The sequence below is a fragment of the Sceloporus occidentalis genome, unplaced genomic scaffold (genome assembly GCF_023333645.1).
Source record: "Sceloporus occidentalis isolate IW3139 unplaced genomic scaffold, rSceOcc1.0.p SCAF_6, whole genome shotgun sequence".
Classification (NCBI taxonomy): Eukaryota; Metazoa; Chordata; class Lepidosauria; order Squamata; family Phrynosomatidae; genus Sceloporus; species Sceloporus occidentalis.
In genome coordinates this window covers 128,698,037-128,716,814 of record NW_028316986.1, presented here as the reverse complement: position 1 = coordinate 128,716,814, position 18,778 = coordinate 128,698,037, and the positions used below count along the sequence as shown (strand labels likewise).

The 18,778-nt window shown below is 41.0% G+C and overlaps 1 protein-coding gene across 4 annotated transcripts in view; it reads left to right on the top strand.

Moving 5' to 3' along the window:
* LOC149311395 (adhesion G protein-coupled receptor B3) overlaps window positions 1-18,778 on the top strand; it is a 640,955-nt gene that overhangs the window by 323,327 nt on the left and 298,850 nt on the right. For all 4 annotated transcript variants that reach the window (XM_089530992.1, XM_089530991.1, XM_089530988.1 and 1 more), the window contains 2 exons: window positions 7,838-7,984; window positions 10,307-10,382. In XM_089530992.1, coding sequence (XP_089387118.1) covers window positions 7,838-7,984; window positions 10,307-10,382 — 223 coding nt within the window. The remainder of the gene's footprint in view (window positions 1-7,837; window positions 7,985-10,306; window positions 10,383-18,778) is intronic.

Below are 18,778 nucleotides of genomic sequence, written 5' to 3'. Positions count from 1 at the left end.
ATAGGGATTCTGTAGGTGTGTCACTCACCCCACTGCCAAAAGCTTTCCTTCCTGAGCTAGCTGTGGGGTCTCAGGGTTGGTATTTGAGTTTCCTTGGTTTGTAATACAGGGCAACTTCAACATTCATGCTGAGACTGCCCTGTTGGGAGTGGCTCAGGACATCATGGCCTCCATGACAACCATGGATCTTTCTCAAGTTGTATATCATGACCAGCCACGACGAGGAGGACTCAGCTCCTCAGGTGCAGGAGGAACCTGAGTCTGTGCCAGGTCCCAGTTCTGCTCTCCCAGCCCCAGTGGATTTGGCTCAGCCAGACCCTAGCTCTGTGGGATCTCCTCCAGTGGCGCCTGGGGCTCAGCAGCCCAGCTTTGCCCCAGTGGAAGTGCCAGACTTGACAGACATAGAGCAGCAGAGCATTGAGGTTCCTACCTTTAGCCAGAGGAGATCAGAAAGGGTGTGCCTTCGGTGTTCCCAGAGACTTACTGAGAAACTCTCATTAGGCAATCAGCAGCTGTGATAAGGGAGCTAGATATAAGACACCTGGCAGATGCTGAGCCCTCTTGTCAGAGACTATTGGTTCTCATAGAATCATAGAGTTGGAAGAGACCACAAGGGCCATCCAGTCCAACCCCCTGCCATGCAGGAAATCCAAATCAAAGCATCCCTGACAGATGGCCATCCAGCCTTCTCATTAAGCAAACGCTGCTGGATCTGACTCATTGCCTCCTAGACCTTTGACTGCCTTTGAATCCTTGACCTTGGACCAGACTCGCTGATCAATCCTCTGGCATTCTTGAACTCGGACTGGACTGGTAGTATTGTTCTCTATAATCCTGAACTTTGGATTGGCTTGTGGCTTACTCTCTTTGGACTTTGTTTGGCTGGAGAAACTGCTTCTTGATCACTTGGCGTGTTTACCTTTTGCTGAGCAGGCTCTTATCAGTCGTGTGAGTGTGTGTTGGCAGCATTCCTGGACAATGTATTTGACCCTCCTCATATCTTGTATACATTTGGAACCTTGTTTCCTGTGCTGGATGGGATGATGGTGAGCTTGGTGTGGAGGAACTTTGTATAGTTTGATTGTCATGGACAGATCATAGGTTGGTCACATAAAACTCGCTGTAATTTAGAACCTCTGCAGGAGTGGGGACTGGTAGAGTGGTCACCTCAAATTCAAATTCAGAATGAATTTGAATGGATTTCTAATGGCTCTTGGGAAGTTTTCTGTCACCTTGAAAGGTGTTGAAGCTCTGTTGAAGTTCTGATTGACCTTTGGAATGGGTAAATGGCCAGGGCAGCAGACACAATCACATCTGAGCATCCCCCTCTTACAGAGTGGAGTCAAAGCAGCCCCTTGATTTTCCAGGGATTTGGCAGGGATGAAACAAGCGAGATGGAGACTAGAGTGACATTGACAGAACACTCAGAGAAAATCTGACTAAAAATGAGATATAGCCTATCTGTACCTTGGTAGAGCAGACAATAAAGAAATTATTATTATTATTATTATTATTATTATTATTATTATTATTATTATTATTATTATTGCTGCCACCATTGCATTTGCAAGGAGATATCCAGAAGAGCAGTTTGGCTGGTCTGAGGCTTATTACACACTGGCCCACAAGTAAAAATAAATAAATAAATAGAAACCACTTGACAGCTCACTATGAAGAATTTGCATGGCACTTAGCAGATATAATCTGTCAAATCCACTCTGACTTGGATGTTGTAGTTGATACAGTTCCATTGGCTGTAATCTTGGCTCCTGCTTATCCAGTGTTCTTGGATACTTTCCAGTCTGTGCAGCATAGGATGTGGATAGGACCCTTGGAGAGGTGAGAGCTACCACATGTGCACTAGACCCTTGCCCTTCCTAACTTATTGAGCAGCCCAGAGTGGGGCTGGTTGACTGAATAAAGGGGTTGTTAATGTCTCCTTACAAGGCAGAGTTTCAACTTGCCTAAAAGAGGCAGTTGTGAAACTTTTGTTGAAAAAGCCACCCTTGAAACCCTCTGATGGATAACTATTGGCTAGTGTTTAACATATCATTCATAGGCAAGGTATTGGAGTATGTGGTAGCTTGCCAACTCTGGGGATTCCTAGATAAAGTGGATTATCTAGATGCACTTCAGTCTGTTTCAGGCCTTGTTGTCGGACAGAGACCACTGTGGTTACCTTGGTGTATGACCTATACAGGGAACCAGATATGGGAGTTAGTCCCTGTTGGTTCTACTGGACGTCTCAGCAGCTTTCAGTACCATTGACCATGATATCCCTCTGGGCCACCTGTCTGAAATGGGGCTTTGAAGCACTGCTTTACAATGAATCTGTTCCTGGAGGGTGAATTCCAGTTGGTGCTGGGGGGTTACTGTTAGACTCCTTGGAAATTGGCTTGTGGGTTCTATCAGGGTTCTATTTTGTCCCCCATTCCATTTAATATATACATGAAACCACAGGGAAAAGTCATCTAGGGATTTCTTGTGTGGTGCCATCAATATTTGGATGACCCCCAACTCTACTCTCCTTTTCACTCTAATCCGGAGGCTGTTCCTAAACCAGTGTCTGTTATGAATAATAGACGGATAAGAGTAAACAAATTAAAACCCAGTCCAGACAAGACAGGTGTTCCTGGTCAGTTGAAAGGCAGACCAGGGAATTGGGATCCAGCCTGTGTTAGATAGAGTTACACTCCCCCTGAAGATGCAGGTTTTCTATTTGGTTGTACACCTAGACTCAGCTCTGAATGTGGAAGCACATTTAAAGCTTGTGTGCCTAATGTATTGAGATGCCAAACATGTACTGATGCCAAATATGTAATGTACTGAGATGCCATTTCCTGAGATGCCAAATATACCCATGGTTGTGCATGCCTCAGTTACAACCCATCTGTGCTACCATAAGCTTGTAATGCTACCGTGTATGGGGCTGCCTTTGAAGAATGTTTGGAAACCAACTAGTACAAAGAGTTGGAGTCAGAGTGAAGATTTTCACGCAGCACTTACGGTGGGATAAATGCTTGTAAATCGGCGGTAAAACATCAAGGAAGTGCTCATGTATGAAAGGCTGACATGCTTCTGAAACATTAGGGAATCGTCCTCGCCTCTAGCTTACTTGAATCGTTCACGGAGCAGCAATTTCCTATGAACGCAAATTGCTGCTCTGTGAATGATTCAAGGACACTAGAGGCTAGGGGATGATTCCCTGACATTTCAGAAGTGTGTCAGGCTTTCACACACATGTGCTTCCCTGACGTTTTACCAGCATTTTACCAGCGCTTAGCCCATGGAAAGTGCTGGTGTGAAAATCTTCATTGTTAACCAAACCAGGTTGCAGGAACCATACCACTCCCTTGTTACAAGAGCCTCACTGGCTTCCAGTTTGTTTCTGGCAAAATTCAAAGTCCTATAATGTCCTATGGGGCCCAGAACCAGGCTATCTGACAGAACATGTCTCCCTATATGAACCAGACTGAGCCCTGAGTTCAAGCAAAGATCTTTCTAATTCATGGGCTTTTTAAATTGATTTTTAAAAGAAAGAAAGAAAGAAAGAAAGAAAAGAATGGGCTGTGGGTGCTGTATTGTTTTAGACTGAACTGTTTTGGTAGCTTTTTATCTTTTAATGTATTTTTCTCTGTTTAAGTGTACACTTGTCCCTCCACATTCACTGGAGTTAGGGGCACAAGACCCCCATGAATATGGAAAAATTGCAAATAACAAAAACACTATGTTTTTACCTATGTTTTATTTGCTCTCTTTTATCATTGCCAATTGCTTTCAAAAGTAAGGCAATAATTTCCACAGATGCATATCTCCATAAATTTCTTCATAAAATGCCTCCATAAATTTCAAGGGCAGTGGATCTTTTCTGCCTGGACAATTTCTGTTGAGGCAAAGCAGTGCAAGATTGTGAGATTGACATTGCTTCAGAACAGAGAGAATCTGGTAGCAATGGATTGGCTGGCCGATTTCACCCACATCCTTACCTATATCTGCCTGCCTACCTGCCTGCCTTTCTACCAATCATAGTCAAAGCCTGGAAAATACTTAAATTGAACCTTGCTGAAATGATGTGATAATACATAATTTAGAACTAGGGGCCAATTGTCAAGCAATCTATTTTGCAGAGCTAATATTGTCTTAATTTTCCCTGTCTCTTGATCTGAATGATAGTTTCCTTTGAAATGAAATCCACCTGTGAGAGGCCAAATGATTTTCTGCTATGTGCTGCTATTTTCTGTTCTGACTGCTTTTAGAGATGTCCCCATTGCCTTTCTCTTTCGCCCCTCTCTGGGACACTTGCAGCAAATTGGTTATGCTCATTTATTGTCAATAGAGGCAATGTGCATATGGCATGAACCCTATTACCCTTATTGTAAAATGATTAGAAAAAGCAGTGTGCAAAGAACAATTACCACCCTGGCTCACATTAGAAACAGAGCTCTGAACAGATTGTTTATCATCTCTGAGAATGTGAATAATGGCACACAGACTTAGAAGTTGCCTGAATCTCACTTGAAATTGGCAGTGTTGCCATGGAATCATACTCAGATTACTAAAGCCACAATAAAAGTGATTTCTGGATAACTGCATTATAAATAGGGGGAAATGAGTAAACAAAATTTCAGGGTACCTCTATCAGCATGGGATTGCTATTATTATTCTTCTTCTATTTTCCACCCCAGCAGCAATGGTAATAGAGAAGCATTTATGCATTTGCATTAAAAATACTATCTCATATTTGCATTTGCAGCTGTGATATGCTGGGTATATATTACATTCTACATAGAATTAAAACCAACTGTAATGGCTTATTGGATTTTGTAAATTAACATCACAATGCAATGTGTTCAATAGCACTTACTGATTAGTGAGTGCCTTTAGTATTATGGTTTATCCTAAACACATTTGCTAAAAATATCAGAGGGGAAGCAGTGTTGCAAGAAAATAAAACCCATTTTAGTACAGTCAGCCCTCCTTACCTCCTTATCCATGGATTCAAGCATCCACAGTTTGAAAATATTCCAAAAGTATAAATTCCAAATAGCAAAGTTTGATTTTCCATTTTATATAAGGGACACCATTTTACTATGCCAGTGTATTTAATGGGACTTGAGCAACCACTGATTTTGTTATCCACAAGGGGCACTGGCACTAAACCCCAGTGGATAACAAGGACCCACTGTACAGTGTTTTGCTTTAGGTGCAGTTTAAACAATGGTTGGTGTAGGTTAATGCATGCTTGATTCTATGTTCAAATATGACTCAGCTCATCGTTTGGCTAGTTTGGGGACAAACACCCAAAAACATAGACAACAGTTTGAGGTTGATTTGTGAACCTTTGCTTTGATTAAGTGTGATCTGTTATGTCACATCTTTATACCTTGGCAAGTACAGTGAGCTCTTGGTATCTGCTGGGATTTGGTTCCAGGACCCAGCGTGTACACCAAAATACATGGATATTCAAGTCTCATTGTGTACAGTGGTGTAGTAAAATGGTGTCCCTATCATTAAATGGCAAAATCGAGGTTTGCTTGTTGAATTGTTTTATTTTATTGTGGGGGCATATTTTCAAGATGTGGATGGTGGGATTCATGGATGCAGAATCTATTGAATACAAAACATTGCATTGCTCCATACCCACTGTTTAACCAAGGCCAATTAGTTTCACAGTAATCTTATGGTATAGGGGAGCAGCCTTACAATCATCCTGATCTAATGATGCCTATACATTAAAGGAAGACCTTTGATCTTTGAATTATTAACCACCAATTATTAGATTAAATTCTATGGAGTTTCATCCGCTTTTCCACCAGTGAGTTGTTACAGAAAAGAGGAGACATGTAGTGGCATGAAACTTTCTGTCACCTAATAAGGTATTTTGTGTTCATTATTCAGTATGGTGGCAGATGCTGGTGGTATGCTGGAGATGCTGTGGTTAAAAGCAGCTCATTTTGAAACGTTGTTGTGAGGAGATAACTTTTTTTGTGCTGATTTTCATTTTGGGAATCCCTACAGTTCACTCATTTGTAGTTCTGAGATGACCAGTTGCAATAATTCTAGGCAAAGTGGAATCTGAACGTCAAATCCAGCAGGATACCGAAGTTCAGAAACTCAGGTTCATTAGTAAAACCCAGAAACCTTTATTAAGAAAACTATAGATCCAGTCTAACATTACAATTACATAATTAAAATGTACATAATTCAAATTTTAGGTGGGCTTTTAGAGGAGGTGAGAGGAAAACAAGCCAACATTAAGCAATTCAATTTGACCCAATCCTGATTTGTTCAGCAAACCATGGTTGATATAAACTATGGATTAAGATTTATTGCATTTGGACTGGGACAGAGATTTGTCTAAGTAGAGGTTGAACTATTTAAAACACTTTTTGAAAAAAACTGACAACGAAACATTTTGTCTAATTATTATAACCGAATTGGTGTATTCTGGGTATAAGTCTTTTTGTAAAACAGAATGCACACAAATAGGGCAAAGTAAAAATAATCTTGGGCAATTCACATTGTCTCAATCTCTCACTTTCCTATCTATAACATGAGAATCAGTGTCCTGCTTCAAAGGTCTTTGTTAATGATGGAAAGATTTGGCACTGTGACTTTCTCCCATAATCCTTTAAAGAACATTCTCATGCTTTTTTTATTCTATGTAATAATTTATGAATTCAAAATGCAAATGCAAATTGTTAGCCATTTGCAGTGACCAAACCCAATTGGCGGGGCTATTCCTAGTATGGAAAGGATTGCACTCTGCCTGCCTACCTTACAGCTGTCAATAATGAAGAACCTGCCAAGAATAAAAAGAAAGAGGTGTCCAACCTAATTCAGTACTAAAAACATGGTTGAATCCACAGGGATTTAAAGACATGGTTTTAAAAGCTAAAGATTCAAAGTCCCTGGCCTGCATGGATATATTTGTCCACTTTGATTGCTCCTATTGTGTTATGTTTTTTAAATGTCACATCCTGAACATGAACAGATTTTTTTTTTCAAAATTGAATAAATTCTTACCAAAGAAAAGCCGAAGTTGTCCAGTCACAGTGAAGGTAAATGAAATAAGATTTCCGTAGCATTTTGCTTGCTAAATGTGCTGAGCAAGAGAGTAATAATATGATGCTAATTACATTTCATGGTGAGGAGTAATGGAAAATGCATTATGAGATACTGGTTTCTACATTTGCTTTGTCCTAAAACAGACTACAGGCTGCTAATGTGTCAATCTACTTAATGGGGCTTGTTTTTAAATCTTATTTTGTCGTTCAAGGGATAGCAGCATTGTTATTGCTTCATTAGCCTGTTTCTAGAAGTTATATTTCCCCTAGCAATTTGTAACATCCTCTTCCTAGTTCTGTCATTTTCAATCAGTTCAAGAATATGCTCTAAAGACATGGCTCCACTATGTTCTTCCATATGAATTTCAGGGCATGAGCCAACAAAGTGAATAATTCTGATTAAGATATTGAACCTGACTGACAAGTGAGAGAATCAAGGCCATAATATTCGTCCACAGTATTAACTATTAACCGTTCATAAGCTTGTCATCTTCTTCACTTCTGTTGTTGTAAGCTTGCAATCTCTAACACATACTTACCTGGGTGTAACTCCACTGAACTCAATGATGCTTCCTTCTGATCAAATGTATATAAGATTACATTGTACATGGATTTCTTTATGATGTTTTTATGATAAGCACTTTTTCTCCTTGTCAGTACTTTGAGTCGTATTTACTTTTCCAGCTGTGATCCAGCTTAATAGCATTACTGTGAAGTGTAAACCCAGAGTTGTGTTTGACACTTGTTTCTGTATGCTTTTTTCTCAATAGTGGCTAGCATTCAGAAGCTACCTGCAGCATCTGTTCTAACGGACATCAATTTCCCCATGAAAGGAAGGAAAGGGATGGTTGAATGGGCACGGAACTCGGAAGACAGAGTTGTCATTCCAAAAAATATCTTCACTCCTATGTCAACAGGTAAAATACACAAAAAAGCACCCCATCCACATACAATGAGCCCTTGGTATCTGCTAGGATTTGGCTCCCCCATGGATCCCCCAGGACCCCCATGGATACCAAAATTAGTGGATATTCAAGTCCCATTATATGCAGTAATGTAATAAAATCTTATATAAAATGGCAAAATCAAGATTTGCTTTTGGGAATTTTTAAATTGTTGAATATTTTCAATCCATGGATGCAGAATCCATGAATATAGTAGGACAAGATCACAGTGAGGTGTCCAAATTGGAGAGCATGGAATCTCTGGTTTCTGAGATTGTACATTTGTTTGATCAGTATATTTTACCATCCATCTGATGATTAGTATTATAGCCCAATCTTTGTGCACAAACTCCTTGTATCTAGCAAGCATGGTTGAGGTTGAGGCAACAATGTTAGAAAGAATCCTCTGAAGTTAAGATAGTCTTGTTATGACATGGCTGGCTCACATATTTCCATGATACAGTTCTTACACCTGTAGACCTGAAATCTTTGGATTTCTTTGGAGACCTCATTTTGGCCCCTGGATGCTTCTGCTGCCATATATTAAGGTGCACACTGGTATTTCTATTTCCCTTTGGACCAAAAGGAAGTTAGCAACCAAAGCTGTAGTGATGACAACAGGGGTTGATGGGATAAATCCTCAGAGATGAGTCTCGACCTGTGTGCATGCTTCATGAGCAGCCTTAATGGTTTGGGGTGTGAGTAACTGCTATAATCTTTTGGCCTCTTTACAAGATATTTTGATCCTTGCAAAAATGGAGCTCTGTGTGTGATGTGAAATAATCACAGAGTTTAGCAAGTTCTTGTATTTGGAACTTATAACTTAGAAAGTTAAAAATTATAGGAAAAAATCCAGCTCCAAGTAGATAGTTACACATATAACTGCAATTTAAAATTGCTTTCCTGTTATTTGAAAATAACTAAATTGTTCCATTTTCATTACTTTAGAAAACTGAGAATGTTGTAAGCCATTGTTCTGTTATTTAAAACACACCTTAGTGAGCCATCTTCATCTCTTTCATCTATAAAAATGGTGAAAATGAAGAAGTAGTAAATGGCAGAAGTAGTAAATTTGGGTCTTTATATTATATTTCCAATGCTTAGTTAATGCTTTGGTGATTTCAAAAAGGAAGTAGTTACTTTAAGTAGTTATTTCCCTGCTCTGGATTATCATAGAGCTCAGAAGACCCAGTTCCTCCTCTCCCATCCTTCTGAGTGGTCTGTTGGTGAGTTTGGGTGTACAGTATAATTTGCAGTTGATTGGGAAGGAAAGAAGCTATGCAGCCAAGGTAAAGCTGTAGCCTCCCACTGTAAAGTATGGCTAAATTTAGGGTCCTTTATGTGCACATGCTAGAGAGCCAGCTGGTAGAGTAATGTGAAGAGATAAACCTGTGATTATCTGCCCTCCGTATGTGAATGAATCATGGAATTGTGGATGCAGCAAACATGGATTTCACACAGGTGGCCTAAATAGGGTTGGCTATGCTTCCATGTTGACTTCTGACAAACTGCAGTTCCCTAGTGCATGATGCGTAGAACACTCTTCGTATTGTTTTAGTGTTGAACCTTTCCCAGGACCAAATGCATTGATTTCTGATTGCAAAACTTGATGACTATAGTCTCAAACAACTGCAATGGAGAGTCTAACCTCTTCAGTGTTATGAGGAGGAGAATGTCTTCTAAGAATAACTCCCATGAATCTTTCATAATCAAGGAAGAATGTATCATAAAATGCTGGAATGGTTTAGCCACAAATGATGACTCTCACAAAGGAGCCGTTCTACTGAGTGCCTTAAATCATGTGAGATGTCCCAATTGTGTGTGTGTGCGTGCACTTACCCCATATATATATATATATATATATATATATATATAATATTTGATGACAGAATATGATGAATCATATTTCTTTCATGTTACAATTATATTTTCCTTAAAGATGAAACTTCTTTTACAATAATAAATATTATTCCATGCACCCCTCTGCTGACTTAGGCCTCATTGGCACTGCAAAAATAATGCAGTTTGACATTGTTTTAACTGCCATGACTCAGTGTTATGGAATTCTGGGATTTGTAGTTTTGTGAGATATTTAGCTTTCTCTTTCAGACAGCTCTACTGCTACAACAAATTACAGTTTCCTGGATTCCATAGCGTTAAGCCATGGCAGTTAAAGCGGTGTAAAATCTTTGCTGTGCAGATGATGCCTAAGTTGAAAAGAGTCAGAAAGCAAGAGAATTAATGTATGTTTTGTATTCTGTCTCTTCCCTTTCACCTTACCCTCTTTCATTTTAGAACTAGATGAATCCACTGTATTTGTGCTTGGAGCAGTACTGTACAAAAATCTAGACCTCATTTTACCCACTTTAAGGTAAGTTACAACTGCAACTCTAGCAGACAGGGGCCTTTGATCAGTATAAACAAACTGATCAGCAGAAATTCTCAGATGTGTGTGGAGACCTTGGAAAAGTTACTTTTGGGGAATCCAAACTTACTTTTTGGCCATGGTAGCTAGAGATTCAGAAAATTGTAATCCAGAAAAGTAGTAAACATTTCAAAAGTTTTCTCCCTGCTTAGGATGATGAAAGGTTTTTTGTACATTTCCCCACACTTTTTCACATTTCAGGCCTTTTTCCTCAGACCATTTCAGGCCTTTTCTTCAGACCAAAATACCATGAAGGGTATTTGTATTATAATGTTCTTTGCTATTGTTGATGATGCTGGAAGTAAGCTTTGATCTCTTTACTCTTGGGGTGAAAAAGTTTGTAGCAATTACGTTGTTTTCAGTGTGGTATCTTGCCCTGCTATTACTCATTCTTATCAAGGATGAGACTCTAATATTCTGAATATTCTTCACGTCTCTGCTCATGAGTTGAACTGGCCCTGGCTTTTATTGCCCTTAATTTTAATGAACAGCTCTTGCCGCTTAGATCCAAACTTCTGTTATGCCTATGATAGCACCTATGTAAATTCCTCTGTTTCAAACTGTCTTTCTGTTATTTCAGTGCAATATACAGCTTAAGTGAAAGCAAAACATTAACCTTGAGGTAACCTAAACTGATGAGTAGTTTTAAAATGATAATTGGACAATAGGTATTTAAATCTGAACAATGACGAATGAACATAGCTAGTAAGAGAAAATGGTGAAGAGCTTTTATGGGATAAAATATAATCATGCATTTCATGTCAATTGATCTATTTGATGGAAAGGCTACTTCATGCATCTCAGCACAATTGATCTACTTGAAAGGAATGCTACTTAATATCCTAAGCATTTAGGGAAGTTCTCCCTGTGGCCAGCAGCAATCTTCTTTAAAGTTTTGCTGTGCCTTCGGGTTTAACAAGTCAGGTCAAGATCTAATCACGGCTTTGGAACCCAACACAGTCATTGGGCCTCTCATCCTGTTGTGGAAAGCCTGCTGCCATGGGAAGTTCAGGGTTCACCCAAAGGAATGTCCTTGGAAATCAAAAGAAGGTTGAACCTGTCAGACTAAAGGCACTGTTGGGATGGTGATCCTTCACATTTTAGGAAGAAAATCCATCTCCTGGTGCATTTTCGCACTACACAAGTATAGGGCTATGATTCTACTTCAACTGCCACAGCTGAATCCTATGGAATCCTAGGATTTGCAGTTTGGTTAGAGGCACCAAATGAGCTCTGTGGCTGAGAATTCAAAAAAAGTCTCCCTAAACTAGAATCATAGTGCTGTAATTGTACAGTGCAAAAAGGCTCCTGGTGCTTTAAATATGAGCCACGAATACTAAGTAGAGGTAGGGAAGTCTAAGGAGACTCTAAGCAGGGCAGACCAAAGCCTGTTGGGATGATGATGATGATAATAATAATAATAATAATAATAATAATAATAATAGGTCTTTGCCTAGAAAAGGGTGGTAAGCAAAAAGAGAGCTCATTCTGGCCTCCCTTGTCAAGGAAGTTCCAGAACCTAAGTAGCCACTGAGAAGGCCCTGTCACTACCACTTGTACTTGTATGACATAGAACTTTACCGCATTGGCTCCTTCCGTTCTGTTCTGAGCATGGAACGGAAGGAGCTGGGACGAGTGCGGAACGAGTGGGGGACGGATTTTACCACACGCACCCATCTCTCATTCGTCCCGTTCCCCCTCTCTTCCATACTCAATCCATTCCAGAGGGGGAAATTTTTGAGAACTGTTCTGAACAGTTCTCAAAAAGCATTCCCTCTGGAACGGAATGGGCAGGGAAGAGAGGGGGAACGGAACGAGTGAGGGACAGGTGTGTGCGGTAAAATCCGTCCCCCACTCGTTTCCGTTTCCTGCCGGGCCGGGCCAAGAACCTGGTGCGATAATCTTCATAATCATATGTTGAGGAATTCCATATCATATCTGTTATACCTCTGAGAGGAGTCTAGGAAGAGTACCATATTTTTCCACAGGTATCCCTGGTGGTGCAGTGGTTAAATGCCTGTACTGCAGCCACTCACTCAAAACCATAAGGTTCTGAGTTCAAGACCAGGAAAAGGGCTCAAGCTCGACTCAGGCTTGCATCCTTCCGAGGTCGCTAAAATGACCGCTTAGACACTGCTTAGGCGTTATGGAGCGGTATATAAATGAAGCTTGTTTGTTTATCCCAAAACAGAGGCATCAGTTACACCTTTTTATAACTGGAAAGTATCTAATAACCCAACTATCACTAGCATTACCAGGTATGATACTTAAGAACAGTGAATGGCTGGTAGAAGCAGTCGCTAGTTGCAATAATGGAAGCTGTTATATGGGTCCATCCATATTTTGGCTTACAACTCTTAACTAACAGTGTAAGGAGTAATAATACATTTTCCCACCCATGATTGCAAAATCTTACAAGGTTTTTTGTTCTGGGTTTTCAGGAAATTTCAGAAAATTATTCTGTGCAGAAATACATGAGGTTTTGTGTACAAAAAGTTTGGCTTCCAGACTATTTTCAAGAAACATATGTGATTTTTTTGCAAAATGGTTGGGGTTTGTGCAAAACAATGCACATTCTGCATTTTAAAAAAGCCTCATGTGTTTTTGTTGAATAGTGCTTTTGCAAATATTGTTAATCTTTATGCATAAAATAGTTTTTTTCCCAATACACTTCCTAGTTTCCACAAACAAATGTTAAAGATTTGTTTACACATGCAGAACTGGTGGTATTTGGGCAAAGAGAATGATCGTTTACTTTTGTTTTATGTTGTGTTATTCTTTCCAGTTGGGTTTCCAGCTGATAAGAAACCTATTCTTCACACAAGCAACAAACAACATTGAATATTATTTCCATCTCAGCTCAAATATACACAAGATATAAGATCACCTTGTGTGTTGTCTTGCTAGTAAGACTCTCAGAGAACCAGAATGTAGCATAGTCACATCATAGGAGCCGTTTTCATTTAGAAACTCCTTGTTTATGAACAAATATTTATTTATTATTTCATAATAAATCTTTCCTTCTCCATATTCAAAATCTCAAGGTGGAATGAAGTTAAGTAACTTTAATGAAAGCTAAAACAATAGAAAATTATATAACAATTTAAAACAATTTTGCAAATAAAGGAATCTCTACGACAGTTACAAATAGGACCTTACTGCATTGCCCCTGGGACGTGATGGGGGCGTGGTGAAAGGGAATGGGATGAGAACAGGATGGGTGCCATCACCCATTCTACCGCATGCCAGAATGCCGCCACTGCCGCTGGAAGTTCCCATTGCATTCCTGATCCATCCCCCAGAAAGCAATTTTCAGGAACGCTTCTAAACAGTTCCTGAAAATTGCCTCCTGTGGGACAGATCAAGAATGCAATGGGAACTTCTGGTGGCATTCCGGCATGTGGTAAAATGGGTGATAGCCCCCATTCTGTTCTCATCCCGCTCCCTTTCATCATGCCCCCATCACGTCCCGGGGCCAATGTGGCAAGGTCCATAGTTACACAGCTAGTTTAGTAGCTATGTAGAGACTGCAAATATCCCCCAATCCCTACTTACTGGGCAGCAGCCACTGTGATCATTGGTGGTCTGTTCTTTTGTCACACAGAAAGTGGCTAAATGAAATTCTAACTGCCCCCTCATGTGAACGATCTCTGCTACAAAGAGGGATTAGGACAGGGATGCTGCTTCTGCCGGTCAAAATGTAGATTGTTTGCATAAAGGGGTGGGAATGTTAATCAACTGCTTCCCAACCACAGGGAACAAACTCTCATTGATTGCAGTAGCTGCTGACCAGTAAGCTACATAACTGTCATGGTTACATACCAACATGGAGTTTATTGCATGCACTTTTGTTTCCGTTCTGTGCACGGGCAGAGAACACGTGTGGCCAAGTGAAAACAGAGTTTATCGCATGCTAAAATGTCGACAAGGTATCCCCATGCTATTGCCGACCCTAACCCATCCTTGAGCTGGGTTACGGCATGTGAATTTTGCTCAGCTGGAAAGCTTTCTGGCTGAGAAAAATTCGTGCACTTCAGCCCAGCTCGGGGATGGGTTAGGATCGGCGATGGCATGGGGACACCTTGCCGAAAGTTTAGTGTGTGATAAACTCTATTTTCATCCAGCCACGCATTTTCCCTGCCCATGCCCAGGACAGAGACAAAAGTGAGGGTGATAAATTATTTCTATTTTTCCATTTTTGTAAACCAACATATCTTTGATATGAGGCAGTACAGCAGGGGTGCTCAACATGCGGCCTGGGAGAGGGTAAGGGCTCATGTGGCCCGCCAAAGGATTTCTGGGGGCCTGAGGCCAAATGGTCAGGAGGAGGAGGCTGTCCCATCTCCCAGAGTCCTCCCTGATTGCATGGGGCTTTGGAGGACAGGAGCAATGGACTCTTCCCCCAGACTTTGCCTCTCCTTCCCAGGAGAGCTTTTGCTGGAGACAGGCTTACAGCTCTTCTCACCCCTTTGGCCACGCAGGCCCAGAGGGACCAGCTTTTTGCAGAGCAAGTGGCAGAGTAGAGCCAGGAGGGCAGAGAGAGAGCAGGGAGTGAGAGACCAAAACAGCGAGAGAGGGCAGGTTGTGGATGGGAGTGGAGGCCGCTGTGCTTTTGGCAAGCAGCCTAGGATCGGGCCTTAGGCCCTTGGTTTGGGTGAGTAGGGGGGCAGGAGGAGGAGGAGGAGACTGCTGTGCTTTTGGCGGGTGGCCTGGGATTCGGGATTCTCGTCCTCACAAGGCTTCACACCTGGCAAAGCCCCCAGGCTGCTCAAAAGTGAACGACTCGGCAGAGGAGAAGGAGGGTGAAAGAGACAAGGCAACCCACCCACCGCATTGTCCTCCTTGTCCTGTTCCATGTCATTCACCTTTGAGTGGCCTGGGGTTTTTGCCGGGGGGGACAGCCTTGCCGCTCAAAGATGAACGACTTGGCAGAAGAGGAAGAGGGTGGGTGGGTTGCCTTGTCTCTTTCCCCAGTCCTCCTCCCCCTCCCCTCCCCCTCCCCCTCCTCCTCCTCACAAGGCGGCCACCCAGCGATGGGGAAAAAAGACAAGAGAGGATGGAAGAAAGAGATATGGAAGCCCACCCACCACATTGTCCTGCTACTCCTCTGCTGTGTTGTTCGCCTTTGAGTGGCCTGGAGATTTTGCCAGGCAGGTAGCCTTCCCTCTTGAAAGTGAACAACTCGGAGGAGGAGGAGGAGGAGGAGGAAGACAATGCAGTGGGCGGATGTCCTTGTCTCTTTCCCCCTCCTCCTCCTATAGAAAGAAAAAAAGGAGAAAGGAAAGAAGGGAGGGAGGGTAGGAGGAAGAAAAGAAAGGACAAGAAGGGAGGGATGGAGGGAAGATGGAAGCAGGGAAAGGAAGAAAGGAGGGAGGAAAGAAAGAAGCAAGGAAATAAAGAAGGAGGGAGGGAGAGAGGGAGGGAGGGAGGGAGCAGGGTAAGGAAGAAAGAAAGAAAGAAAGAAAGAGAGAGAGAGAGAAAGAAAGAAAGAAAGAGAGAGAGAAAGAAAGAAAGAAAAAAAGATGCAAGGAAATAAAAAAGGAAAGAAAGAAGGAGGGAGGGAGGGAGGGAGGCTTTGCCCCTAGGTAGGGTGACCAGACTTTCCCTCCTTTTCCCTGACATGCCCTCCTGCCTTCCTGTCCAGGAGGAGGGATTCTACAACGTCCTCCATTTTGAGCATGGTTAAGAAGTATGGATTTACATTTATATGCTTCCCGCTTTTATTTGGTCTTGTCCTCCATTTTGCTCGAATGACCTGCATTTCACCTAAATGTCCTGCATTTCACTGTCCTAAACCTATTGGTGGCCCGAACAACCTAGCTGACCTTAATTTCGGCCCCTACCTCCTTCCAAGTTGGGCAACCCTGCAGTATAGAAATCTTTATAATACTCTGAAATTAATAGCATAGCTGTCTTCACAGCAACACTCTTTGAAATTGGATTAGACTTTCCTATATTTCAGACTTGAAATGAATCTCCCATGATGTTTTTGTTTTATCCTCACTAGTACATAACCTCTGCCCTTCATCTTCCTTACTCTGGAAAAAAGCTTTTACTGAATTTAATTGATGGTTTCCTAGCATAAACCACACAGTATCATGCATTTCCCTCTCTGGACAGCCAAGGGTCTTTCATCACATACTTATGTGGATTCCCCTTCAACAAGACAAATGTAGATGAATTCTGAAAATACTGAAGCATGGCATAATTTGTTCCTACCTATACATCAGTGATCACACAGGTTCTGTTTCTGCAATGAGTGGAGAGTTGTTTCCAGTTTAACAAAGTTTTATGCCAGGAGTGTCCTGAAGCATTTCACAAACTCATAAACAATAAGTGGAGCCTCATTAACCAGAAACCTTTCCAGAATAACTAAAACGTCCATCTTTATTTAAAAACAGCAGGACTCAGTTTTGTACATTAAGTACTTTGATGAAAGGGCTAGATTTGTGAGGATGTGAGATCCAAAGTGATCTCAGCTAGAAAGCGTTACTCAGTCACAAGCGTTGACAAGGCCCATAAACAGCTACGCCATTCATTTCTGGAAATGGAAGAAAACTGATGGAAACTTTAAAGGCTAATCAGACAATTTTATGCTCTGCATGATATATAAGAAAAGTCAGTAAGCATTGTAATCCAGTATGTTTTTGCACTCTCTTTATTGCATGTACTTGAGTCACTTCCCACTTTTTCTGCCCAGCACATAGAGATTTAGATGCAGTGCTTCATAATAATTCCAAGGGTCATTTCATGAATGTCTTTATGTGTGGCATTGAAAATTTGCCTTTCATCATTAATAAAGTTTTCACTGCAGATATTTATTTGGCTACCAGGCGAGTGCAGAACACTAATTTATAGTGTTATTGGAAAAATGAAAAACTAATTTAAAATAGGGCAGCTACAAACTTAATTTCCAGTGATTCTGTTGGAGAAAAATATATTGCAATCTTTACCGAGTGATTGCTAGATATTGCCTGGGATTTACCTTCAAGCAATAAAAGCATTTTGTGATATAATATGTACAATCAGAGTATTTCTTTTTCCTCCTTGTTTGGTACAGTAGTAGAAATGTGTGGCAAATCATCTTAAAAGAGGGAGGGCAAAGCATATATCAAAGGCCACAGTAGGCCTCCATCCAATAAAAATAAAATTAATGTCGTCTGCTTTTCTGGATTCTTTGGAGGGGGAGCTTAAGTGGTAGTGCATTGAAATATTTTAATGAAAGACTAAGATATATATATATATATATATATATATATATAGAGAGAGAGAGAGAGAGAGAGAGAGACCTATAAAACCAATCATACAGGGACCTTTGACATTCAGGAAAAGACTGGTAGGTCAGACCACATGCCCAGCTTTTTATTTTCCTCAGTGAAAGAAATAGATGCTCCTCAGAAGCCCACAAGCAGTCTGCCATCCCCAACAGGTATTTGAATACTTCTGAAAGTTACCATCCAGTCATTGTGCTCATTGCTGCTAATTTATACAGCAGTCCCTTCACAAACAAAACAAAATGTTGTTCAGTGGCCAAATGGTTGTGCTAGTGAGCATCTATTTTGTGATGTACTGCCTATTTAACTTTCTATTTGGTACTGCTGTCCTAAAGAACACTGCAGGGGCACTATTCTGGGTATGTATGTAAAGAAGGCAAATACGCTCCCCATGTTGGGTTCTTTAATTTATATTCAACCTTCCCCCAGAACTGGATCTGGGATGGTCTGTTTCAGACTGTATGAAATTATTGATGAGGAACACCTATATTTATAGTTAAGTCACTATATATGATACATCTATAATTGAGAATAGCAGTCCTTTTCCACCTTTGTTGTTGCTGTTGTTGCGTGCCTTGAAGTTGTTTTCAACTTAGGTAACCCTAACGGGAAACTATCACGGTATTTTCTTGGCAAGTTTCTTCAGAAGGGGTTTGCCATTGTCATTTTCTGAGGCTGAGAGTGTGTGACTTGCCCAAAGTCACCCAGTTGGTTTCCATGGCTGAACCAGAATTCAAACCCATAATCCAGTGCTCAAACCACTACAACATGAAGGCTCTCCTTCCACCTTACCCACCACATTCAATTTACTTTATTGTTCTTGTTGCCAGCCAGGAGTAAGATTCCTTAACATTGATTTAATTAGGAGAATTTCTAATGTGACTTCTATATCTGATACATTCTGATTGCTTGTAGCTTGTCCCCCATGTGCAATCCTTTTACTGGTGATCATATTTACATTAATAAAACACAAGGCCTGCATCAACACTGTAGAAATAATCCAGTTTGACAACACTAAACTACTATGGCTCAGTTCTATGGAATTCTGGGATTTGTAGTTTGCTGTCA